We start from the raw sequence: 27,963 nt of genomic DNA, 5'->3' as shown, positions 1-27,963 counted from the left end.
AGAGGAGCGGACTTTGGGGGGTGGAGCCGTGAAGCCCTCTCCCAATCGCACAAGTTTGGGGGCGGGGCATTCTTTGGGGGGCCCAATGAGGAACGCGGCCGAAGCTGGCCTGTCAAGAGAAGGGGCTGGGGGCGGGGAGATGGTGAGTCGGGGATAAACACTCCGCGGCGGTGGCGGCTGCTGCTCTGCTCCGGGTTCTGTCACGGTGTCGGCGGTGCCCAGCTCACTGGCCCCCCTCCCTCTCTTGTCGAGCGTGGTTGCCAGAGAGGCTCCCTCAGCCCTGCTCCGCGGTGTCCACAGCGGGCTCCATAGCGGTCCGGCGGCGGCAGCGAGCCCGTGGGCAGTGGGGGTTGGTCCCGTGGCTCCGGCCCCCGGTGCAGAATGGCGGCGGCGGTTCGGATGAACATCCAGATGCTGCTGGAGGCGGCCGACTATCTGGAGCGGCGAGAGAGAGGTGCACGGGGACGGGAAGGGGTCCACTCGAACCGAGGCCGGGGGTCCTGTAGGGCCGGCCTCAGGTCCGGGCGCCCAGCCGCTCCGGGGGTGGTTGGAGGCGGGGAGACCGCGAGCGCTCCCAACCCCTCCGGCTCTCCCCACGCGCGGTCCGAAGGGAGGCCGCCGCTGCCCTAGAGCAATGAATCAGATGGAGAAGGGGCTTTCGCCCGCCGGGGTCCCGAACGCCGCCCCTTCCGCAGTCCCTCCCGAATGGGTGGCCGGGGCCCCCTCCGATAGCCTCCCTGGTTTACCTCACCCGGGCTGGTCCCGGCCGGCCCCCAGGTGGGTCCAGCGCCCCAGTCTCCTGGGCAGAGGAGCAGCGCCTCACGGTGCTTGCCCCGCACCTTCGCCTGAGGCTGGTTCCACTTAACCCGCACCAACCTGCTGGACGTTGCCAGTGGGAAACCCAGGCTGCGTGAGCTTAGCCACTACTGTGTCTTTCTCAACAATGAGCAGCTGGAATCCTCTTTACACCTGCTCCGAACTGAGGGTATTCACACAATGTTGTTTTTTTTTTTTTTTTTTTTTAATCATTGTTCTCAGAATTCCACCTTACTCCATTTAATTATTTCCACAATATTCTTTTAAAGATAAATAAAGGAAAAAGGAAATACTGTAGAGAGGAGAGAGTATTAAATATTCTGGGCCCATTCATTAACTGGATCCTCCTGTTTTCTAGAAGCTGAACATGGTTATGCCTCCATGTTACCATACAATAACAAGGACAGAGATGCCTTAAAACGGAGGAACAAATCCAAAAAGAATAACAGCAGTAGCAGGTAATTTGGTAAATACTTCTTTCTGTCTTTTAGATTATATTGTAGGTGACACAAACTGCTGAATGTAAGTTGCCTGTTGTGATTATAACCCTATAAAATTACATTGTGGCCGTCATGATTCAGTAATGTACACATGGACTTAAGACCTTGTAGGAAGCTGTTTCTGTTTGGGTTGAGGGAACTGAAAAGAAAAATAGAAATGTTTTACATTTTTTATGAACTTTATTCAAAATTTAATTTCGCTTTTCTTCCCTTTTGGAACAAAAAAATCTGTGAAAGCTTCAAGTGAGATTAGCAATGGTGACAATATTTTCCCTTCAGAAGTTGCAGATCAGGGCAAGTTTTCTATAAGTCAAAATGCTGGACATTATCCATTTCTTTTACTTTTCGTTGTAATGATTTTATAAACACATTAAAGTACCTGATTTGGCATAAGTGGTAGGATCTCATACTTGACATGTAAATTAAATACAGTGGTTTGTTTGATACTCTAATTTGTCACCTCTATTTGTAATGGCAAAGAGGAATGATTGAGGTTAAAACCTACCTCTTTAGTGATAGAGGAATATATAATACCGAAATATTAATATGCTACAACCTTTCCATGTTAGTCTTATAGATTGTCTTATACCATAGTTCTTAAAAGCTGTGAATCTCACTGGAGATTTGGTTAATGGTCAGTTAAATCACATATTAAAGTCCTGTGCATAGTTTCTGGTACATGTAAATAGTCCATCAATGTTACTGCCCTTTTTCTCCCTTCTTTGCCCTTAAAATGTAGTTGGCTAGGAAATTCGTTTTATTAGATCCCTTCAACTATACCTTTCCTGCCAGTAAATTAAAAGCATTGATTTTTTCATCACTGGTTTAGAATCCTCATCCCTCCCTCACCCTCATGAATAACTCCTTGCAAGTATCTATTTGATATTCTCTGTGGCTTAATACAGACCAGGAATTTCCCACTTAAACCTAAAAATCACTTGTTCTTGCTGCGTCTTCTGTACTTGGTTCACCTCATTAGTATCGTTGGTGGAACCACAGGATGTGAGCAGCATTACTTGTGCCATGCCCTTGAATAAAAATGGCACATGAAGAATCAACCTGGTAATTACTTGGTGGGTTTTGCTTGTCCTCTAATCTTAGCATTACCTGAAGGTGGTAGCCTGTAGTTTTGTGCATGGATATGAAGGCACTTTAAGAAGGTTGTTAATACTGACTTGTAATATGCAATGGTATAAAAACAATTCAGCTGTGTTGCATTTTAATACAGTATTTTTTTTAATTTGTTTAAAAGAATTTTGAGGCCTTTCAGTTAATTTTTCTGGAAAAACATAGTCCATTTTGGCTTTTATTATTGTCCACTAATGATTTGAGAGGAATTGTCCATGTTACTTATTTAGGCTTAATACCTTAACACCTTATTTTTTTCCTTAGTTTCACAGGAAGGTTGTAGGGGATGTTCACTAGTGGGGATAAAAAAATGAGATGTTGAAGTGGTTTGGTCCCAAAAGGTGATTAGGAAAGAAAAATAATAGTAGTTAAGAATCTTAAGCCAAGAAATGGATTCTTTCTAGTAGAAAGAATCAGTACTATGCCAAAAAAAAAAAAAAAAAAAGGGCTACAAATTCTTCTGTTAATGGGTTGGTTTGCTTTCCATGGTTAGAGACAGGGGATTATCACAGTTGTCCATATACTTGACTGTTAGTGAGTTAGTGTAATATATTCAGTAGTGTAAGGATTTCTGAGAGACCATGATTAAACCTAGAGGTAGCACCAGGCACACGTGTGAGGCAGGAGCAGGTAGTTTTCTTTCAGTGTGATCATTTCCTTCATGACCCATTTGGAATAGCTCCTTTTTTGAGGAACAAGCAATCATAACGGAGAAAGCAGCTTGACCCCATGGTTTGAATCAGCTTTATATCCTCAGCCATGTATGGTCAGAATTTTGAACTGAGGTAAAGGATAGGGAGAGATTACTGCTGGTTTACATAACCCTTGGATAACAGTTTACTCTTGTTCATACAGGTTGAAAATGCTGTGCTTTTTGCTTGTAGAGTCTGGGGAGGTACTTTTCCTTGGACAATAAAAGATAAGATTTAGCCACATAGGAAACTTCTTGGGAACTGAAAATGCAGATCTTATTCACGTTTCTCTAGTTGCTTATTAAAACAAAAACGAAAATGAAATTGTGAATATCAGTTGTTTTTGAAATTATCCGTAGGAAGATGGAAGTTTCTTTCCTACTGATTTTTGAAGTCAATTACTAATTATTTAGAATTGAAATCTAGAACTTTTTAAAAGTGTGTTTTGTTCAATGAGTAAAGCAAGCTTTGGCACTCATATGAAAGAGGAAGTTCAGGACTTGCCACCCAGTTGTTTTATAAGACAGTGGCTAGAGTGGCCTGACATGAGGAGTCTTTTTGAACCCAAGGATCTTTCCTGGTTATCTCAGATACGCCATAATTTGGCTTAGTTATTTTTTTATTAGAGTGTATTTTTAAATGGTGAAATTTGACCTTTATCAGTGATTCCAGAGTTATCCATTGTTTTCCATAATCACATGGAAAATAGTTTTGACACAAGGCATCAATGTGTTCTTATAATGCTTTAATTAAAAATGTAAATGTTTACCCATCAATGGAGGTGGCTGGCATCTCGGAACTCATCATTTTTTAAAGGGCTGCTTTTTATTAATAACTCAGTTTCAGTAAACTGGATACCCTTCAGTAATGCTCTAGCCATTCGCTATAAGTCCCCCTTGAAAAAGCACCATGTGTTTAACACTCTCAAGTAATCAAAGAAAATCTGTAGTTTTAAAAATTTTGTTCAAATTTTGGAAGAAGTTGTGCTTCCTATGGAGTTTGTTTAAAAGTTTATTTTGGGGATTCAAAATTTTACATGAGTATATAACTCTATTAGTTTATCTATATATTTTCAAAGAATCCAGAAATATTTTGGTAAGAATTTCCTGTGTACTGTTATTTTCTACTGTCTTCTCAACCTGTTCACTTTCCTCTCCTCCACCTACAAGGGATGGTCCTTGTCTACAGTGAAAGAGGGTAATCTGAACCAACTGTTGGCATATACTTTCATCCATTTTATTTTATTTATTTATTTATTTTAGACAGAGTCTTGCTCTGTTGCCTAGGCTAGAATGCAGTGGCACCATCTCAGCTTACTACAGCTTCTACCTCCCGGGTTTAAGTGATTCTCCTGTCTCAGCCTCCTGAGTAGCTGGGATTACAGGCATATGTGACCATGCCTGGCTAATTTTTGTATTTTTAGTAAGGAAGGGGTTTCGCCATGTTGGCCAGGCTGGTCTCGAACTCCTGACCTAAGTTGTCCACCTACCTCAGCCTCCCACAGTGCTGGGATTATAGGCGTGAGCCACCGTGCCCATCTACTTTCATCTTTTAAAAAAAATCTGTCAGACTTTGAATTTACTAGTCCTGGTTAAAGTTAAAATGCCACGTGCTTTAGAGCCAAAGGTTTGCCGTATATGCCAGATACTTGTTAACTATAGTATCCTGTTGGCCACTGAAGGCAATAAACCTTCAGAACAATGTGACTGGAGAATGCTGAGGGATAACCAAGTGAATCAATGTAAAGCTTTTATTTCTTTTTAATTGAGATGGGCTCTTGCTGTGTTGCCCACACTGGTCTCCAACTCCTGAGCTCAAGCAGTTCTCCTGCCTCAGCCTCCCAAAGTGCTGAGATTACAGGTCTGAGCCACCATTTCTGACAATTTTAAAGTTTTGTTTTGTGTTGTTTTTGAGACGGAGTCTCCCTCTGTCGCTAGGCTGGATTGCAGTGGCACGATCTCAGCTCACTGCAACCTCCGACTCCCTCGTTCAAGCGAGTAGCTGGGATTACAGGCGCCCACCACCACGCCCAGCTAATTTTTGTATTTTTAGTAGAGATAGGGTTTCACCAGTTGGCCAGAATGGTCTCAATTTCCTGACCTTGTGATCCGCCCGCCTCGGCCTCCCAAAGTGTTGGGATTACAGGCATGAGTTACCACGCCCAGCCTAAAACTTTTAAGTTAACCAATTTTGGATTGGTTTGAATACATGAGGTCCATGTGTTGTTTACCTAGAAAACAAATATTCTAAACTTAAAATACTGTCATTTTCTCATTTATTTTTTCTTTGTGAATAAAAATTGATTCCCAAGGTCCTTGTGGAAGAGAAGTTTAATGCTAGGTTGGAAATTTCTCATTTCAAGACAACCTCCTCATTTCCTCCACTATCCCCCCACATTTGCTGTCCTTACCCCCATTCTCTGACGAGTGAACTTGGTGGTGGTGCCCCTGATGTAAATAAGTGGCTGAGCACTCTTGAGGTGGTATTCCTCCATGATAGCTGTGAGAATATATCTCCTAAGCCCAGTAAGGTGCTGATTATTGATGGCCCAACAGAATTCATGAGCTGAACCAGGGAGTAAACTCCTGAGCTGGTTAAACTCCAGAGAATTTTCATAAGAAAGGTCAAGATTCAGCTCCTTTATAATGCTGGTAGCTTCTTCCAGATTTATAACTGGTTAGGAAGGAGTTGTGTGAGGAGGACACTAAAAGGGCCACATTGACTTGTTATAACTTTGTGGTAACTTGTCCATAAAGTCTTAGGCCAGACCTTGTCTTTAAGGTCAGCCATAAATACACTAATCATATGGTTTCATATCTATCACACCTTTCATCCGAGGCTCTCTAATCAGTTTTACAGTTGCTACCTCATTGGCCTATACTTGTTCAGTAAATAATTGATAATTATTTTTATTCTCATCTTATAGACAGGTTAACCAGTGACAGGATGGTAAAGAATTTTATTTATTCCACAGCATATCAGTGGCAAAGCTGGACTTCACATTTCACTAACTTCTGCTTTAACCAACCTGTCATCTTTATGTTGAGCTGAGCTTTGGAAACCCCTTCCTAAAATCATTTGGTTGCTATTTAACAGTAGCATCTTGTACATGATAGTTACTTCAGGGAGTCAGAAGATTGGGGAAGAGGGTTATTTTACTATTTAAAACAGCATAGTCAAGCAACTTTACACAAAGTTTTGGTGTATGCTACCCCTAGGGAAAACTGCAGGGGTGGGGTAGGGATGCTACCTCCGTTGTTCTACCCTTAGCCTAAAGAAGGCTTTGTCATATTATGTAACGCAAATTCCCATTGCTTTGTGCAGCTGTTTTTGCATAAATAGACCCCTTTTCTTCCTTGTCTTAAAAGGGATTATTTTTCCACTAGAGAAGGCATGCTTCTTGGTTTGTCTCTTTACCTTGAACTCTATTTTAGGTATTTACATTTATCTAACTCTTCAAATGGACTAATTTTTTTAGTAGAGCCCAGTGAATTTTTCTCCCTTTCTACATCTCTCCTATCAACTTCGGAGAGAAGGAAGTTAAAAGAATTGTGTTGGTGTTGAAGTAGTTCTTTAAGACAAAAATATCTTATTCTTCTTTTATTGTTCCCTCTTTCAGATCAACTCACAATGAAATGGAGAAGAATAGGTGAGTTGGGGATTTGGGAGGTGGAATGCGGGGAGCTTTGTTGCATTCTCTGTTCATTAAGTTCAAACTTGGTTGCTCTTTTTGACTCTTCCCACTAGTAACACCTGATTTCAGAATTCACCCAGGGCCCTCTAAGCAGCATTGCTCATAAATTACTTAGGTAGATATAGAGCTTGCCAGTTAAAAGACTACACCCCTAACCCTCACCCCCACCAGCCCACTCCTGAAGAAAGCCTTTGGATGACTATTCCACAGACCAAAGCATTTTAGTAAGAGGCAATATTTCCACAAATAGTGTTTTTTAAAAATTACATGCTACTGAATATAATTGGCAATGTTATCTAAAATATGTATACATAGATATATATACACAAACATAATATATGTGTGTAATATTAACACATGTGTATTAACATGTGTATGTATGAGTATTTGCAGTTTACTTGTGAATGAAGAGTCTCAAAATTCAGGCAAATGTATGCATAGCAAAAATTGGAGATGGTGCCTAACTAGAGGAGGCCTACCACCCTCACTGGGCTCCATCTTGCCACAGCCTGAGTGGAATCTCTCTCACCTGGATTGCTTCTTGCTGCTTACTTAAATCTTTATTTTCCAAATCCAGTTGCCCCTCCTTCATTGAGGCCGCTGAGTGGTTCTCAACTCTGGTTGCACATTAGAATCACTTGCAATGCTTTCTGTGTATTTTTAAACATATTTTTATATTAAACACATTATACACATAGACTTGTAGATTTTTCTGGTGAGAGTAGAGAACAAAGTTTTATTTCTGCTGATTCTATAAAATAACTTTTTATTATAGAAAATTTCAAATCTGGACAGGTACAGTGGTTCACACCTGTTATCCCAGCACTTTGGGAGGCCAAAGTGGCTGGATCACCTGAGGTCAGGAGTTTGAGACTAGCCTGCCCAACATGGCAAAACCCTGTGTCAACTGATAATACAAAAATTAGCCAGGTGTGGTGGCACGTGCCTGTAATCCCAGCTACTAGGGAGGCTGAGACAGGAGAATCACTTGAACCCTAGAGGCGGAGGTTGCAGTGAGCTAAGATCCCACCACTGCACTCCAGCCTGGGCAACAGAGTGAGACTCTGTCTTAAAAAAAAAAAGAAAAAGAAAAAGAAAAAAAAAATTTCAAATCTACAAAAGTAGAGTGACTAATCAACTCCTATGTATCCATTACCCAGCTTCAGTAATTATCAGCATTTTGCCAGTCTTCTATAAGCAAAACCACCTCTCCCCATGGAGTATTTTAAAGCAAATTTTCTTGTATATCTCTAGTAAACACCAAAAAAAAGCCACAAAATACCCAAAACAACAACAACAAAGAAAAAACACTTGGTTTTACCATACTGAAAAAAAATTAATGATAACTTTCTGTGGAGCTTTTAAAAGCCAACAAACAGACAAACAAAATAATGCCCAGACCTTACCTTTAGCAATTCTGATTTAACTGGTTTGGGTTGAGGCTCTGCACTCATATGTTTCAAAAGCTCCTCAGGTGATTCTCATGTGCAGCCATGGCGGAGAACCATTGAACTAGCCTCATTCTGGTCTCTGGGCTCCCATCAATTTGAAATGCGGGCTACCCATCCAAATTGAGTGCTTTCTCAGTGCCCTGCATGAACAAGAAAAGGATGTGTAATGATGGCTCTGTAAAGACGTGGTTATTTCCTGCCAACCCTCTTTGAAAAAGGAGCCTGACTCTGAAAGTCAGGATCTGAATTATATTTATGTTTCATCAGTGAAAGGGCAGACCAAACCCTTCCCAGGCAGGTAGAATTCTAGAAGAGGGCGGTTAGCTTTACTCCACTATGGAATTTCGTGTGTGTGTGTGTGTGTGTGTGTGTGTGTGTGTGTGTGTGAGATGGTGAGTGTGCCTCACTGCACATATGCTTCTGCTCATCCCTTCATCTTCCCTTTTAATTGTTCTATGATCGTGACTGACCATGTTTTAAGTTGAAGCTTCCTTTATGCTTTAGCTATTTACATATCATGAACTAGAAACACAAAAGTATCTCTTAAAGTGGAAAGGTAGTCAGTGTGGCTTCTCTTTCTCATCTTTAGATTTTCTCTTCAGATTCTCTCCCTTCTTCCTGCCTTTGCAGTGATGTGGGTAAACCGGGACTGTTTCTACTAAAAAGTCTTCTAGTTCTTCACCCCTCTAATACTTTACTTTGGTATTTATTATTATTATTATTAAAATTTGATCCCTTCACATAAAGACTTACTAAAACTTTGTGACTTTTGCCTCTGCAGGAATGCCACAGAATGTCAATTGTATTATTTATTTTAGCACCTCAGGGATGTTTATTTTTTGTCTATGGTGGCCCCAGAACTTGTGCGTGTTACTGGGTATTAAATGCGTTCCTAGTAGGGTATTAAATCAGCAAGGTCCTCATCCAAGATAAATGTGCAGTTTGTCCAATGGTAAAGATGCAGAGACAGTTTCAGTTAATATACTAAGTGCTAAGATTGAGGTGTGCACAAGAAGCTGGAGGTAAAAAGTCTAGAAGAGTGGACGTGAAGTCACCACTAGGCAACCTGCCTATAATTGAGCTTGCTTCCATATGACCAGTCAATTTTGCTTGTTGAAGGGTTAGTTATCTAGTTTCCTTCTTTTCTTTTTTGGAATTTGGTCTTTTAAGGTCTTGATAGTCTTTCTCGTCTAGAGCATGTGAACAGAAGAGAAGGAAAATCAGGACTCAGTTTACTTAATTTAAGCAAGCATTGGTTGCTGCAGTTCAGGGGAGGTTAAAGCTGCTGGGCTCCCCTCTCTTATTAGCGTGGATGTTTACGAACTTCAGGGTTTGGAGGTCAGTTGAACAGCTGTTTTTGTACTCTTCCTGGTTTTAGTAGCTGAGTTCTATAAAAGAATACCACTCTGGTAAATGCTAATACACTTTAGCCATTTTTTACCTGATAACATTGCATAAAAAGATTATCATGGCTTTCATTGCTTCTCGGCCTTTTGGCTATAATCAAGTGTAAAAAGATTGCCATGGGTCTCAAAAAAAAAAAAAAAAAAGGAAGAAGAAAAGGCAACTTAGAAAAAGAACTTCTAACAATGGGATTTTCCCTTTTGATATTGCAGAGCTGATTATACTTGGGTTAGTTTTCTTGAATGGAAACCTTTTCTATAGCACTTTAGAGATCCTAAATAATTAGTGTTACTCTATGTTATCAGGACTTAACTGTAAGGATATTATACCCAACACCAACACTTTGAAGTATCTTCGCATTGGTGGGACAATAAATGAAAAGACTTCTAGAATGGTGGTGGTAGTATTCTCTACTCAACAGAATAGGTGTTGAGCACCTAAGATGCCATGTAGTAGGTGCTGGGACTACAGAGTCCAGTAAAGGCTACGCACTGCTGTGGAGGAGCTCAGATTAATATCACTCTACAGGGGGTTTGTCAGTCAGCACATGGCCTGTGTTTCTCTGCATTTTAACTAATTTTCTGGGTCTGAGCTCCTAAGAAAACACCCTCAGGGGTGTGGGGGTGGCGGGCGGTGTGTGTGTGGTTTTTCTTTTTTTAAACTAATCTTGCAGAAAATTTTGAGAAATATAGAAAACAATACTAAAAATTTAAATCATCCATGGTTCTGGCACTCAGAGAAAACCAATGGAACTTGGAAGTATATCTTTCCAATTGTTTTGGAAAAGAACTGAAAATATAGTTTTGTGTGGAAAGTTAGAAAATTCAGAAAAGCACAAAGAATGTAAAATCACCTGTAATAGGCCTCTCAGAGGTAACACCTGCTAACATTTGTTCTATATCCATCTAGACTTTTGTGTACAGTTTTTTTTAACCAACATGGGATCATATAGTAATAATTTGTAGCATCTTTTCCAGTTATAAACATTTACCAGTGTCATTAAATCTCCTTTTCCAACATTACTTAATGCCCAGTATTATATTATATGAATACGTTAAACCTCGTGTAATCAGTCCCCTAGTTTGGATTCTTCCCAGAACCTAAACAATGCTTTCTTAAACCACCTGTAGAAAAATCTCTGTCCAACGTCATAATTATTTCCTTAGGATAAATTTATAGCTGTGGAATTGGTGGTGAGCACGTTTTTAGGATTGCTGGATTGTCCACCAGGCAGGTTATAGGCAGTATTTTCCCTACACTTCACAAGTTGATGTTATAACTTAAAACCTTTATGAGTTTGATAAGTAAAAAATAAAAAACACCCACACAGGCAACTTGTTTTAATTTGCATTTCTTGTACTACTAGCATAGTTGAGCAGTGTTGATGTTTTTGACTCTGTGCGTCTCTTTGTGCAAATTGTCTATTCAATAGCGTTTGCCCAATTTTCTACTGAAGAATTTATCTTTATTTTGAAAAGTTTCAGTAATTTAAAGGACATATATGAAAGATATTGACACTTTTTCTATCACATAACTGTCCAGTTTGTCATTTAGCTTTACAGAATCAGTCTTCCCTCACTGATTCAAGTTGCTGCCTTTGGTGTATACTTAATTTTTGTTTATGGCTAGGTCTCCTTCTAGACTTATTCTTCCAGTCCATTGATCCATCTCTTCTTTCTATGCCAATACATACCCTTGCATTCTCCTTTTTTTATTTCTCCATGCTCTTATCTATTTTCACCAGTTTATTTTTCCTGAAAAAACTTTATGAATTCCCCAACCCCTAAATTCTTTTGGGAGTTTAAAAATTAACATTGCATAATTCCAATATAAGTTAACCTTGAAAAGTTCATGCTTATATATTAGATCTTTTCATCCAGGATTTGGTGTGTGTCTTTATTGAGATCTCTCTTTATTCAGATCTGTCTCTAAGCAAAGTTTTGTAGCGAAGTTTTCCACACAGGTCTTATACATGTCCTGTAAAAGGTATTCCTGGATTTGTATATTTTTAGATTGCTATTGGTTTCCCATTTTAGTTAACTAATTGATTATTGTTGGAATATAAAAATATTTGAATATTTTGTTGTTATATACCCTTTATTGATGATAATTCTGCTATATCTTTCTCTTAACTGAGAATTCCTCCACTTTAAAATAAAGCCTTTCAATGAGCCCCTCAGCAAATGGAGACTGAGCGAACACATGTAAGCTACAGCCAATAGGTCAGGAGCCAGGTGGTAGAATAGACTCTTTTTTCAAAAGATGGCTCTGGCATTTCCTTTAATAGTAGACATCTATTTTTCTGGAATGGTGCATATGCAGCTCTTGCTGGAATTAGGTGCCTGGTCTGGAGCTACTACCTCTGCCAGAGTCTTCTGATCCTGTGACAGAAGATTTCTGTGTGGCTCCATGGGGAAGACTCCGCAGCCCAGTCTAAGCTGTTATTTCCATTTGATCAAACAGTATTTCAGTGGCATCTGGTCTGGCATGAGAAACTAATTCAGTCAGGTCTCTTCTGGAAGAATATTCTAATTGATTACAGGTCCCTGTAATTGTTCCTTTTGGATTTTGATTTTTCGAATGACCAAGTCCCTTATATCAGAAGGGCTGGGGCCTGACTTTTGCACTGGGCCTGAGTTGTGGTATGTGTTGCATCACTCTTACTGTTTCTGAACTTTCTTGACCACATTCAGATTTCACTCTGGGATGTTGTAACAAGTCCATGTTTGTTGCAACATGGGGTAAGGTTATTACGAAGGAGAGACACAGGGATCAGTGTATAAATCCAGTCTATATTGATGGTCTGGAGAAGAACTCACATTTGTACCACAAGAATCATCTTTCTTATACTATAACCCTTGAGTAGATGACACCTGCCTTTGGCAAGACTTGGAGGAGAGACACACGCTGGTCATTTGACCAATTTCTAGTCTCCTACCTGGAACTCTGGGGCTACTCCCTGACTTTTTGTCATAGGCATTAATAGTCAAACAGTGGGATAGAGCCAACAAGTATGATTATAATATATATGTTGCATTTGAAAATTAGGCTCTAAAAAGGAAGTATTAATGAGGTGTACTTATGTATTTTATACTTTAATAAAGAAGTGATCTTATCTCTCCAAAATGTAGCCACTGTGAACTGCTATTTATGTATTATTCACTGAATATATTAATATCTTTGTATTTTCTACAAAGATTTATCAGCACAACTGTGAGAAATATTCAAAACCTTTTAGGGTTCCAATTAAGTTGGTAATAATGATGCACTTGGCAATTGTTTATAAAGGGATCATTTTAGAGAAAGAAGGAAAGTATTTTTTCCCTTTTCAAAGCATGACTTGTCATCTTCACCTAGTAGGGCTTTGTTCTCAATGCAGAATCTCTTGTGACCCTTGACACTTTAAGGGATTAATTTTACGAGTCCCATTAATAAGACTTGCTCCTTCTTACTTTATACTAAATACCTTCTTTTCCTTATTATACAGCTCATACATACCCATATCTAAAATTATTTTTGTTCAACCTCCAATTATCTTATAGGATTTAAGATGCTATTTAATTGGGTAAGTCTGTGCACCCACTGAGATAGGTGATAAAATGGTGAAACCTCAAAATAGGCTACCCTGTTTAGGGTGATCTATTTGGAAAGGAAAAGAATGTTATGATAGGCTATGAAAACTTGGAAATAAGTTAAGTCAGATGGGATGTTTGAGGGTGAGGAAAAAGAAAGAACGTGTTTGGTAAGAACAAAGGGGAGCCCATTCTATAACTTTAGGTGGGAGCTGATATCTGTCAGGGTTTGAATGTAGCTCCTACAAATCATTCTGCAATAATTCATCTACATGTTTGAGCACTCCAACTAAATTTTAATTACCTCAAAGGTAGGGACTTGATCTTACTCAATATTGTATCCCAAGACTAGCTGGGGGCACTGGCTCACACCTGTAATCCCAGCACTTTAGGAGGCCGAGGTGGGAGGATCAGTTGAGCCCAGGAATTCAGGACCAGCCTGGGCGACATAGTGAGACCCATCTGTACCAAAATAAATAAATTAATTAATTAGCTGGGTGTGGTGGCGTGCACCTGTAGTCCCAGCTACTCAGGAGGCTGAGGTGGGAGGATTGCTTGAGTCTATGAAGTTGAGGCTACAGTGAACTGTGATGGCACCAGTACACTCCAGCCTGGTTGACAATGCAGAAAAAAAAAAAAGAAAATATAGCCTGTGACCTAAGAAAGCAGCAGAACATAACATAATAGTTTTTTTTTTTTCTTTTTTTGAGACAGAGTCTTGCTCTGTCGCCAGGCTGGAGTGCAGTAGCACAATCTCAGCTCACTGCAACCTCTGCCTCCCAGGTTCAAACGATTCTTGTACCTCAACGTCCTAAGTAGCTGGGATTACAGATGTGCACCACCACACCTGGCTAATTTTTGTATTGTTAGTAGAAATGGGGTTTTGCCATGTTACCCAGGCTGGTCTCGAACCCCTGGCCTCAAGTGATCCACCCACCTCGGCCTCCCAAAGTGATGGGATTACAGGCATGAGCCACCGCGCCCGGCCCAGCCTGTTACACTTTCAATGAAGAGAAGTAATCACAGATAACAGTGCTTCCCTCAAACACACACACACATACCCACATACCCCTCATTTGGTAACTTCTGGTCTTGATTACATCCAAGTCAGAAAGAACTTTAAGGATAGTATATTAAGTGCAGGAGACACTATCTACAGATAGCACCATCTGCCTAATAATCCTACTCTGTTAAATCTATTCCCCAATTTGCAGATCTACTAGCCTGAGAGAGATTCATAGATAGAATCAAGGAAGCATGGTCTGTGAAGAGCTACCGTCAGAATTGTCTGAGACACGCAGGTTAGCCCAGGTGCCTTCTATCAGTGCCAAAGCTCTGGTAGGAGCTGGTGCCTCAAACAGCTCGGCACTTTCTTCATTAATAACTTCCTTCACTTGGATGTTTACTTTCCGTAATTCATGGCTGGCAAGAGTTAAGGAAGACTAACAACAGAAATATGTGGTATCTGAATATATTTTATATTTAAATCTTTAATCTGTTTGGAATTTATTTTGATGTTAACCTCCTCACTCTCTTGCCATTTTCTGAGTAATCCATTCTTTCCCCAAGGATTTGTGGCATTATCTCCTTTATGTGCTAAATTCCTATCTATTCTTAGGTCTGTTTCTGGGGATTTCTATCCTGTTCACTTGATTTGTCTGCCTATTCCTGTATTAGTACTACACTGTTTTTAATTATTGAAGCTTTATAATACAATTTAATATCTGGTACAGCACATTCCTCCTCATTATTCTTCTTTTTCAAAAATTTTGGCAGTGTCTCACACATCTATTCTTCTAGATGAAGTGTAGTCCCAGCATTAAAAAGAACACTGTTGGGAGTTTTTTTCTTGGAATTGTGTTAAATTTGTAAACAAACTTGAGGAACATTGACATTTTTTGTTTGGAGGGTTCATATCCAGGAATCTGCTATTTTTTTCATTTACTCAAATATTCTTTGTCTTTCGACAGAAAGTTTTATAGTTTTCTTCCCATAGATCCTTCCCAATCTGTTTTAAATTTGCTCCCCAGTATGTTATACTTTCTTCTTGCTATTGCACGTGAGATATTTTAAGATCTGTGTGCTTGGGCTTCGCAAGTCAATACGTATTTGCCTCTATTTTTATTTTCCTTTGGCCCTTGCAGTAGAGGTCAAGGAGGCAGGCCCAGGCTCTTCAGAATGCTTGCTCCTGCAGCAAGCAGAAGTGAGGCAGCTGCCTCTCTCCCAACCGTGGAATCCTTTCTACCCCTGCCTCTCCATGATGTGAATAGGAAATAAAGGAATCTTTTATTTTGCATTCATTGGCTTTATAAAACCCTTGCTAATTTTGTAAATGTAAAGAAATAGTACCTTTAGCATAAGCATTTTCTGTGTTTCCACAGAAAATGGATTAGATTTTCCATTAATTATTTTAATGACAAAAGATGTCCATTTTCTTCAAGGAAGCATTCAGAAAAATGGATTTTGCCAGTTAGCCTCTGTCTGCCTAGTGAGACATTTTTTAGTTCCTATTGATTGTAAAAGGAATATTATAGGGCCATTATTATCTGTGTTTGCTCACAGTAAATCTCCTTCTACAGAGGAAGCTAGGATTGAAAGGATAACTGCTACCACATACAGAGTACTCCCTGTCAGACCCTGACCCAGGGGCTTCCATACCTTGTCTCAGTCAGTACCCATGGCAGCCCTCCCAGGGAGGCACTTGTCACCCTCTTTCTACTAATAAGGAAACTGAGGCTACACAGAGTTAAGTAATTTGCTCAAGGTCACACAGGGAGTAAGTGGCAGAGCCAGGATCTCAAACATTTACTGTTTTTTTAATACTAATTTTTAATTTTTGTGGCCATGTGGTAGGTGTGTATATTTATGGGGTGCATGAGGTGTTTGATACAGGCATGCAATGCATAATAACCACATCACGTAAAATGTGGTGTTCATCCCCTCAAGCATTTATCCTTTGTGTTACAAACCATCCAGTTCTACTCCTCCAGTTATTTAAAAATATACAATTAAATTATTTTGACTATAGTTACCCTGTTGTGCTATCAAATACTAGGTGTTATTCATTCTTTCAAGCTATTTTTTTTTTAAACCCATTAACCATCCCCATCTCCTCCCCACCCCCACCACCTTTCCCAGCCTCTGGTAACCCTCCTACTCTCTATGTCTGTGAGTTCAATTGCTTTGATTTTTACATCCAACAAATAAGTGAGAATAAGCAATGTTTGTCTTTCTGTGCCTGGCTTATTTCACTTAACCTAATGATCTCCAATTCCAGCCATGTTGTTGCAAATGACAGGATCCCATTCTTTTTATGGCTGAATATTGCTCCATTATGTATATGTACCACATTTCTCCAGGCATTTACTCTTAATCACTGCATTAATGTTTGGTTGCATAGTGACTGAAAGAGTCAGAATATTTTCTAAAAATTTAAAATAAAAATCAATAAAATTTGGGATACTTAAAACTTACTGAAGAGAATCTATAGTTGTACCTAAATTCGTTATTACTAGTTATAGGCCATACTTGCTTGGGAGCATGACTTATTATAGTTCAAAGATTGGTTTCTTTATGCCGCTGTAGACCAAAGGTATATCAGCCTATTCCGAATAATTAAAGTTATATTTCTGAAGAGTCAGAAGGTGAAGTTTGTTAAAGTTCATGACCTAAGTACAAAGCAGTGTGGATCAGTGCTAAAGGAAGAGGCAGCCAGGAAGCTGGGAGGTAGCTCTTGGCAACAGAGCGAAGACTGTCTGAAGAAGATGTGATGGGAAGAGAGCCAACTGCAGGGGTTAGATTGAGGTGTCAGGTGGCTTCCTGTTGAGGATATATGGCAAAACCCCTGCTAGTTCCCCAAACGGGAGTTTGACCTGGTTTAAAATGGGACAGCAGGGCAGGGAAGTAGTCAGAACTGAGAAGACAATGCTGAGATGGGTGGTGGTTCTGCTTGTTTTGGATCTGGGAGCTCCGTGGGTACTCAGGGCTGGCAGAGGGATTCTAGATCCCAGGAGTTTGTGTGTGTGTATGTGTGTCTGTTTATGTGTCTGTGTGTGTGTCAGGGTTGGAGAGCCTTGGTAGGAGCTGTACGTAACAGAGGGGTCTGTTTGCTTTTTTTGGTTGAGAGATTGGATTTCACTACTATATGATGGAACTGAGTCTACTTAATATATTTCATTGCTCTCCTGTGGTTGGCCCGGGCACCAGTGTGGGGATGGCTGCAGGCAGTGGCATGTGGGCAGGGGGCAGCCATCAGGCTGCAGCTGTGAGGTGCCAGAGAAGGCCAAGGCAGACCCTGCCAAAGACAGAGTTGGCTTTGGGTCTCTGCAAAAATCCAGAAAGAATTCTGGTCCTATTTTTGTAGAACTAGGCCAGAAAACACTGAATGAACAAGTATGAGCCTCAGCTGGAATTAGTCAAATGGCTTATTTCTAGTTTCACAACTAGGAGTGTTCTTTGGAAACCCACATTTAGGTAGTGAAAATTGCACTTTCTGGGCAAGACTCCTATAAGGCTAGAAATGACAATGCTTCAAAAGATGACTTTATTATATTTTTATCAGTGGACAAACTTCCTAAAAAAATTCACACACTCATATCTGCATATAAACCAACATCATAAAAGTACTAATATGACAATCATGCAGACTGAATCATGCAGTCTTTGCAAATAACAAGCTGACTGAAAAATATCCAAATATAATTTTAATTTTTGAACTTTTTCTTCTAATTCGAAAATTAGCTCACACCTGTAATCCCAGCACTTTGGGAGGCTGAGGCAGGTGGATCGCTTGAGGCCAGGAGTTCAACACCAGCCTGGCCAACATGGTGAAACCCCATCTCTACTAAAAATACAAAAATTAGCCGGACGTGGTGGCCGGCACCTGTAATCCCAGCTACTCAGGAGGCTGAGGCAGGAGAATCTGTTGAGCCTGGGAGGCAGAGGTTGCCGTGAGCTGAGATCACGCCACTGTACTCCAGCCTGGGCAACAATAGCGAGAACTCCGTCTCAAAAATAGAAAAAGAAAAAGAAAATTAGTCTATAAGTTTTATGACAAGAAATAAGACAAATTTATAAATGTATAAATTATACTTTCTCATAGTGTTTCTAATAACATCTATTTTCATGGCTCTTGTTGAAGAATATTATCCAAGATTAACAAGTATGTTTTACATACAAGTTTTCTTCCCTTCCCCTCCCCGTCCCCACCCGTTGCAGTAGTGGGAGGAGCAAACCTGTAAGGTGAGTCTTTGCTATGACTCTGCCACATGGACAGGTTTTCAGAACAAGTGAAAGACTTACAAAATAGTAAAACCCGTGTCCCATTACCTCTTCCTAGCTCAGAAAGGAATGCTGTACTCCCCAAGCTTGCCAAACCTTAGAGTGCCCTTGGAGAGTTCAGGCTACTTCCTCATGACCTAGAGGAGGCAGGAGGCTCAGAAGGAAGGAAGTCTGATGCCTCGCTTACTAGACCTGGCTTGGGGGAACATCCTGAAGTCTCCCTAGAGAGTGTGAATTGACTTCTTACATTAATATCATGCATATTCACCTGTCCTATAGCTTTCTGAAGCCATTTCCTTTTTTTGGTCTACATTTCAACTTTTGCTATACCAGTACAATTCTTAAGAGGAAAAACGGCAAACCTATAAGGCATTGCATTGTTTCCCAATTCAGCTGGAGGGCAGCCTCCTAGACTCCAGGAAGCTCTGCTCCAAGTAGGTTGTGTGTGGGCAATGAATGTTATCTAAAACCTGAAGACTCTGAGCACTGCTGAAGGTGCAAAGATGCAGTAGAGATGGACTCTGTCCTCTAGAAGCTTAAAGTCTAGTTGAATAGATGACATAATCCATTCAGCAAACACTTATTAAGCACGTATGTGTTTGAGGCACTGTGGCAGCACAGCAATGATTAAGCTGCAGTCCTGACTTTCTAAGGAGACTGCAGTGAATCGTTAAGTAACAATTACAAAACAATTCAGGCAGTACAGTGAACTTCCCAGTGAATAGTATAAACAAGTGGTGCTGAGAAAATAGAGGAATCACTGTGAGCTAGGATGGCTTGGGAAGGCTTTAAGGAGGTGGTAAGCTTAAGCAAAAACCCCAAATCTCAGCTGTTTCTTACATTCACAGAATCTTCCAGGTTCTAGAATAAAGCACAAACCATTTCAAGGAAATGTAAATTTCTAAATTGGAGCAACTCTTGTGCTCTCTCTTCAGTCAGTTGCCATGTCTGCTTCTTCATCTAGCTCTTTTCCCTCTCCCACTCCGTGCCGTTGCATCGGTCTGACATACTCCAAGAACAAAAAGTATAAAAAATGACTCAGTAAAAACCCCCCTCGCTTCCTTCCTTATCTCTGTCTGACTGTTCCTTGCCTTCTCCCTGCCTAGCCAGTTTCTTATGTGTCGTTCCAGAGTTTGTCTACATACAAGAAAACATGAATATAGATTCTTGTTTTCCTCCGCCTTTAAGACAGTATGGTATACTTACAGTTTGGAATCTTGCTTTTCTCCACTTCACAATATATCTGGAAAATCTTTCCTAATAGGACATAAAGCACATTCTCATTCTTTTTGATAGCTACATAGTACTCCATGGTGTGGATGTAGCATAATTTATTTAACAGTTCCCTCCTGGCTGGTCATTTGGGTTGTTTCAATCTTTGCTATTACAAATAAAGCTTCAACAAATAACGCCACAGATATATATGCTCCTTGACTTATGATGGGGTTATGTCTCAAAAAGCCCATCATAAATAAAAAACATCCCAAGTCTAATATGCATTTAATACTTCAATAAACCCATTATAAATTTTAAAAAATTGTAAATTGAACCATCGTGAATCAGGGATCATTGCTGTATATAGTATTTACATATGTGAATGACCATATAATAGCAGATATTATTCCCTACCCCAACGCTTGTATTATCAACAGACTTAGCTTTGAAAACCTTGGATTTTGCTTCTCATTGGTTTTCACCAGAATTGTCTGGTTCAAAATATGTTTATTCAGCAAGAGGTCATTGGTAGCATTTGCCATAGCAAGGGCTGGGCAACTTCACACTCTTTTAGAACTCATTCTGCCTGGGGTGCTTCTGGCCCACTGTGAAATCTCAAATGCTGCCATGGTCTTGTTTTCATAGACGGGCTCATCTTCGCTTGTGCCTGGAGAAGCTGAAGGGGCTGGTGCCACTTGGACCCGAATCAAGTCGACACACTACGTTGAGTTTATTAACAAAAGCCAAATTGCACATAAAGGTAAGTGTATTGTTGGGATGCTGCTTTATCCTTACCTGTTCAGTGAGGGTTTGTCTGTTGTTATATCTCCAGGACAGTCCTCTCCCCAGAACTCCTCCAGTCTGGCTATTGGATGAATCACAGGTACCTCAAATGCAACCTATTAAAAACCTAGCTGAGTGTTTCTCACTCCCATGCACCAGAGGTTAAATGGTCCATCCAACTCTCCATCCAGTTGTACAAGCCCGAAACTCAGGAGTCCTTGATAGCTCCTGCTCCTTAACTGTATATATCTAGGCCATCTCCAAGGCCTAAATATTTTACAACCTGGTCTACTTCCATCTTCATCCCCACTGTCTACTGCAATAAAATCCTCAGAGGTCTCCTTGTATCCCTCTGGGTCCCTCCCGTCTGCTTTCCATACTTCCTGAGAACAGTCCTTTCAAGGTGCAAATCAACATGCGACCTTGTTTAAAATTCTTCTGTGGCTCAGGACAAGCTCTATCACCTGGCCTGCCCCAGGCTCTGCCTTGCCTGGTCCTCACCTGCCTCTGCAGCACCATCTTGTTCCCCAAGTCCCCTTTCTCCAGCTCTTCTTCCAGTCCCTGGCACTGTCATATTGTCTTACTTTAGGGCCTTTGTCCATGCTGTTCCCTTCTACTTATTCTTCAGATCACAGTGCAAGTCTCTCTAGCTCAGAGAATCCTTCGCTGACTTTCCCGACTCAGTGACCTCCTTCCTGTGACAGGTGGTCCAGGCACTGGGTATCTCTTAGCCCTGTCATAACTGACATTTGACAGTGGTTTGTGTGACCACTGGGTTGTCTCAGTCCTTAGACTATATGCTCCACGAGGCAGGGGACTGGGTCTTTGTGTTCACCTCGCAGCCCCAGCACCTCCCAGGGTGTTGGGCACAGAGTTGACACTCTCTATGCTGCCTGAATAGCAAAGGGTAAGGGGAGTTGGATTCAAAGTCTGCAGAGCCAAAATCCCTGTTTAGCATGTTCGTATAATCATATTATAGTTGGACAAATGTTACTTTAATTATGGTTAGTAGCCTACATTCATGACAATTCTGGGAGAAAACCTCTATTTAAAGCAAAACAGCTACAATTAAACAATCTTCTTAATTATCTGAAGAATATGAGAAGCTAGGGGGCAGATTTGTAAAAATGAGTATTATATGGAAATGTGTTTTCTAAACTCTTCTGTTGGACAAATTAGAATCAGGACAGCAAAAGGGACTATTATTTCCTGCTAACAAACAGAAGTTAATTGAGATTTGGCATGACACAAAAAAGTGCTTATGTAATTGGGACATGTGCTTGAATAAACATAGTTTTAAATGGAAGCATGTTTCCTAAGCTCCCGTCACGTGCAGTTTTCTAGTTCAGAGATCAGGTGTTCAGGGGATCGCTGCAAACAAGGGAGATCAGGTTGGGGGCTGCTGCCTGCAGTCTTTTTGATACTAAAACTGAGGGCTACCAGGCTGCCACCATGTGAGAGCTCTCCCCCGAATCCCTGTGACAGGACAAGTACCCCCAGCACTGGCGATGCTGAAGAGTCAGACGAAGCCAGGAGTCACTGGCCAGTCGACTTCTGTCTCAGGGAGAAGCTTGACGAGTGGCACCAGAAGGCGTCTGAGGAAGTTTGGCGCATTCTACTGCTAGAAAGGAAGACGCGGGGGGCATTGACCATTTAGAAATCTCCCTGTGGGGCCCAACAACTACCCCTTTGACTTGCAGAAACTTGAAGATTGTGACAGAAAAGCCGTTCACCAAATAGACCAGCTTCAGCGAGAGCAGCGACACCTGAAGAGGCAGCTGGAGAAACTGGGCATTGAGAGGATCCGGATGGACAGCATTGGCTCCACCGTCTCCTCGGAGCGCTCCGACTCCGACAGGGGTGAGCCCCTCTCACTCTCCTCCTGTCTCCCTTGTCCTCTCCCACTTCCAGAGCAGGGGTTCAGTGCTGCAGACAGGAGGCAGAGTGTAGGAAGAACTAAGACATTGGGTATGATGTAGAGAAGTCGAATAGTGTGACCTGCAGTGACAGGTTCCTCCTCCCTGCTAACAGTTAGGTGACAACCCACAGAAGGGTTTGATTGGGGTTGGTTTTCAGCCTGAGTTTGTTTTGTTTTGTTTTGAGGCAGAATCTTGCTCTGTCACCCAGGCTGGAATGCAGTGGTGTGATCTTGGCTCACTGCAACCTCTGCCTCCCGGGTTCAAGTGATTCCACTGCCTCAGCCTCCCAAGCAGCTGGGATTACAGGCACACACCACAATGCCTGGCTAATTTTTGTATTTTTGTAGAGATGAGGTTTCACCATGTTGGCCAGGCTGGTCTCAAACTCATGACCTCAAGTAATCCACCCACCTTGGCCTCCCAAAGTGCTGGGATTACAGGCGTGAGCCATCACGCCCGGCCAAATTTTTGTATTAGTAGAAACGGGGTTTCACTGTGTTGGCCCAGCTGGTCTCAAACTCCTAACCTCAAGTGATCCACCCGCCTCAACCTCCCAAAGTGCTGGGATTACAGGCATGAGCCACTGCACCTGAGTTTTCTGCAGAGCGCTTCCATCAGTGTTCTTCTCTCTTGTCCTCCCTGCAGAAGAAATCGACGTTGACGTGGAGAGCACGGACTATCTCACGGGTGATCTGGACTGGAGCAGCAGCAGCGTGAGCGACTCTGACGAGCGGGGCAGCATGCAGAGCCTCGGCAGTGACGAGGGCTATTCCAGCGCCAGCATCAAGAGAATAAAGCTGCAGGACAGTCACAAGGCATGTCTTGGTCTCTAAGAGAATGGGCACTGCGGCTGCCTCCTTGAAGGTTCTCCCTGTTGGTTCTGATTAGGTAACGTATTGGACCTGCCCACAACTCCCTTGCACGTAAACTTCAGTGTCCCACCTTGACCAAAATCAGCTTTGTAACTGTTTTCAAGGAAGTGCTTAGGATTGTGGGTTTCTGATTGCATCCACTAGCTTCTCTTTTACTCGCCATAAAAATTTGTCTCTGAGAGACTATACATTCCAATCAATTTGAAGCATCCAAGAATTCTTAGACCGAGTAAGCAATGTCCACATCTCAGCAGTCCCCCTCTTTGCTCTCCTCGTGTCCTCTCCCAGACCTTTCTTCCAGTTTTCTGGCTTACTATGTTACTTGCCTAGGAGGAACGTCCAAGTGTGTCTTGTACTTAGGAAACTGAAGGAAACAAACTTTTGAAATTGAGATCCTGATCTCAGAACTCCAAAGTAAGCTTTGAAAGCGGCATTTAAGAGCACTTAACCATGGACCTCACCACCAGTGAGGAAGTCAGGAATACCTCTAGAAAACACGCCCTTCACACTGCGCATGTTCATTCCCCCGACGCACCGCGTGTGGATGGGAGCAGTATTTCTCACTTTAAAATGGACACCTTGATAGTGTGTCTTTGGGGTTGCACAGCTCATCAAAGTTCCAAATTGTTTGTTCTCACAAACAAAACGGTACAATCTATTTTTGTGCGATGTTCTTGGGACCTCGTTGTGTTCTGCTATCTCGAGGCACATTCTCCCCTCCAACTTTGTTAATGCTACTTGTCTCTGGAACATTTTTTTTTCCTACCTCAGAGATAAATGAGATCTCCATTTCCCACTTAACACAAAGTGATTATCCTTTTTTTCCCCCCAAATAAGTGACATTTGGTCCAATTATAATCTATTTTCCTATGAACTTTCAGCAATAACTGAGCTGTGGCACTAGCAGCGCTAGTAGCCATTATCAGTGAAAGAAAAAGTCCACGTTTCTACTCTGTTGCAGGTGAACAGGAGAGGATGGTACACCGTTACTAGAACTCCTCTCCTTATTGATTATTTTTGGACACACCCAGAAACTTCTTTATGGAGGCTTTTGGGTTGATAGTTTAAAAGGCCGATTTTTCTTTTTGGTTATGATTTCTCCCTTAAGTGGTCTCCAACTTTGTAGCATTTTTATTTAAGCTAAAACAGAGCACATGTATATGTACATAAGACACATTAAATCTATAAATACTATTTATTCATTTTATATAAACTAATGTAATGGAAAAAAATTCTTATGACTTTGTGCTTTTATAGATGTTCTAGAAACTTTGTATGTAGGTATCTACAAAATTAGTTCATTCCCCTGAATATTTTTGCATTCATATTTTTGAGGTCTTGATGTTTTCAGCCTCTGGCGAATCTTTTTCATTGAATTTGAACCATTTGTAAAATCTGTGATGCTGAAGCAGAGTGTGTCACAAAGTGATGAGAACATTCCTAAAATCCATGGACGCACTGCGACCTAAGGGCTCAATGGCTGACTCGGCAGCGGGCAGCCACCCCCCCCCCCCCCGCGCGCCTGCTGGCCTGTGGTCACTCGCACACCACAGCCTGAAGCTCCCCCAGCGTCTGCACCTCGCACACAGCTAAGGTCAAAGTTCAAACGCACTCCCCACGGAAGCTCATTCTATGCCCGAAGAGCAATCTCAAAAAGCAAGATTACTTTTATGTGTTTTAAAAAATGATTCTTTAATGTATTTTTCTAAATGTTCTAATTGGAAGTAGTGGATTCTTAAATGATTCCAAAGTCATCTGTAATTCTTCTGTCTTTGTTTTTTCTTCATTTCAGCTTTGGCTGGGGGGAGGGGCAGGTGACACAAATGATTTTTTTTTTTTTTTTTTAATTTTTGGAATCTTTTCCAACAACCAGCTAAAGATTTGCACTGAAATACAACTTGTATGCCTTTTGCATTTTTAAAGCCTGCTTCCTGGATTTTAAGCAGAGTGATGGTGTTCACAGAGCCAGCTCAGCCTGTAACATGTTTGAAAAAGATATGTCTGCACTTTGAGGTCCCTTTTGAATGCCATTCACTAGACCTCTCAAGCATTTTGTTTCATTGCTACATCCAAGCGCCTCACAAGTCCACGATGCGGGACAGCATCGAAAGCTCAAGACTTTGGAAAAAGCTTGTGGGCTTGCACTGGGGGAGGGAAGGGAACAAAATTTGTGTACTTCTTTGTTTAATTTAGAAATAAGGCATCCAAGAGATGCCATTATTTTCTGTGTTTCAATTGTTGTGCCTTTGAGTTAAACTGCATTTTTGTCTTTTGGTTGAAATCTGAAATGTACTGTCCCAATATAAAACAGTAATTATTTGACCTTTGCACTGTTTGTCTGGTCCTTTTCAATTTGATTGCATATAAATGTGGAACTTGATAGATCTCTATATTTTTAATGCACTTGTGATAAACTGACAGCAGGGTTAGACATTACTTTCAAAGCTCGAGGTAGACCGAGTCAGCATGCTAGACAGGCTTCTCTCTCTAACCAAAACTGTAATCTTCAGGACCAGCAAACTCAGCCCAAGGCAGCTAATCCCCTGACCCCATCCTCCGCCCCCGCTGCTGACCAGCAGCCCTGGTTTGCCAGTCTATCCTCTCTCATTCACTGATCCACCAGCCTGACTGCTAAGAGCTATAGTCTTTTTAGTTGTTTTGTCTTTTTAAGCAAGATGAAAACCTTTCTAGTAGGGATTTGGGGTTGGGAGGGGATGGGCAAAGATATAAACCCCAGCCTTTAAGACTTTGACAATTGTACGTAAATATAGACGTGTATAAATATAGGCACATGCATATTTTTATGTGAAAGTTGATTTTAAAAAACTAAAAAATCTAAACTGCACTCTTATTGATACCATCATAGTGCAAGTGGGAAAAATAAGAGTACGCAGTCTAATTTAATTTCATTCAGTGAGAAAATATATATGTGTGCTTCTGTAACATCCTGAAAACATAGCTTTCCATCCCCTGTTGGCTTTGAATGGTGGGCCGAGCACCCAGGGTGTCTTTATTTTGGTTCTCTTTTGCTAAGCAGAGATCTTGAATTCTTCAAGGTGCTGATAGCAACTGCTGGCTCCTTTCTGTAGTCACACACCTAATGCTAGTTTAGTGATTCAAAATGCATCACATTTTTAGGCAGGACCTAGATTTTCCCAGTCAACCCAAGATGAAAATAATTTCAGTGTTGATTCAGAACTGAACATGAAGTAGCCCCTCATCCTGCAGTTGGCCACTTGAGTGTTTTTTTGTTTTGTTTATTTTTTAAGGTGGGCATTTTCCTTTAACCTCTACTTTTTCAAAAGCAACAAAGGGGCCTTGACCTAGGTTTCCTGTGGGCCTCTCTTCTGCATCCCCAAAGTGGCCAAGAGCAAATCCTGGGGGCTAAGAAAAAAGAAAAAAGTGTAAACTAGGTAGGATTGTGATGCTCAAAATAACCGTCTAGCAATATCTTAGAGCTTGAGAATGGATTTTGTGGGCTTATTTCTTCTTGCCTCTTCCCCATCCTTTCAAGAGAGAACTTATTTTTGAAAAGTGTCTATACACACACACACACACACACACACACACACACACATTCATTATTATTTAGGTTTTTATACCACACTGTATTGGCAAGAATACCACTATCATTGTCCTTTACAGTCTACTTCCCCCAAGTCTTGGTCTTTTTTTATTTTTTATTTTTTCATGAACCACACAAGAGACTTTAAAATCCTGGTCTTTTCTGTTTCTTCTTTGTTTCCCCAAGTTTGTCTGCACCTCTTTGCCTTCCCTGAGTGTTGAACATCAGGTAGTAAAAGGCTAAACGCGATTTCCTGCACGTCAATCTATTCTTTTTCTATGTTTGACTCCAGTGCAGCGTGTTTAGCGTGTCTAGTAGCTGGCTACTCCTATTTTAAAACTCTTCCTGGTTGAAGACAACCCAAAGGCCCTTTTCGATGAGGTGGTTTTCTCATTCTACATCCTCTGATATCTATAGACTGTAGGATGCTTTGCTTTCAAAGATAACTGGGTTAGAGGGTGGGGTGTGCAATAGGTGATTTATCATGATTTTTTTCATTATCAATATTACATGGATGATTTTTCTTAGATTCTTCTGAAAGAAGAAATTGACAGGCACTGCTAGATTCAGCTATTGAATGACTGAAGAGATTGAGTATCTGACCTTTTCTCAAAATCATAAAGTGAGAAATCATAAGGCACCCAATTTTAAGATTTATCCAGATTTTTACATTTTGATTTCTTCTCTCTGGGGGGGTGGCAAGTTGAGGGAGCATTCTTCATTTTAGCTTTTACCTGACAACCAAACTTGCCTTTACCCCCGTCCCTAGAACTGGTGCTCTTGGAATATTGCTGTTAACCATCATTTTGGGGGGGCCATCTTCCTAATGCTACATACAGCCTGACAGGGGAGCAGCAGATGAAAGGGTATGCTATTCTGTTTCCAGATGTTTCTTTATGTAAATATGACGCCAATGTAAATCCTGTGTCAAGACCATAGAGAATGGTGCTTTTTACTACAGTTAGCACATGCATTTTTAGAAACTACATGTTTTAGAGAATCTTTGCTGTGTATATGTAAACTGTATTGTTCAACCGTTAACAAATAATAAATTATTTCATTATTAAAGAAA

At 41.0% G+C, this 27,963-nt stretch overlaps 1 protein-coding gene across 3 annotated transcripts; it reads left to right on the top strand.

Moving 5' to 3' along the window:
• Positions 1–144: 144 nt before the first annotated feature.
• MXD1 (MAX dimerization protein 1) lies at positions 145–27,963 on the top strand. 3 transcript variants are annotated; one of them, XR_006691664.3, is made up of 7 exons: positions 145–454; positions 1,175–1,274; positions 6,756–6,785; positions 20,398–20,512; positions 22,236–22,395; positions 23,100–23,342; positions 25,250–27,963. XR_006691664.3 is itself a non-coding variant. In XM_005575667.4 (6 exons), exons 1-6 carry the CDS (start codon positions 382–384, stop codon positions 23,285–23,287), a joined length of 666 nt encoding a protein of 221 aa, XP_005575724.1. In that variant the 5' UTR covers positions 145–381; the 3' UTR covers positions 23,288–27,963. The 3 variants fall into 3 exon arrangements, 1 of the variants encoding a protein (XP_005575724.1); XR_006691663.3 differs by having other exon boundaries at positions 25,119–27,963; XM_005575667.4 differs by having other exon boundaries at positions 23,100–27,963.

This window comes from Macaca fascicularis, chromosome 13, assembly GCF_037993035.2.
Source record: "Macaca fascicularis isolate 582-1 chromosome 13, T2T-MFA8v1.1".
NCBI classification, from domain to species: domain Eukaryota; kingdom Metazoa; phylum Chordata; class Mammalia; order Primates; family Cercopithecidae; genus Macaca; species Macaca fascicularis.
The sequence above is the reverse complement of the archived record's forward strand: the minus strand, read 5'-3'. Positions and strand labels throughout refer to the sequence as shown.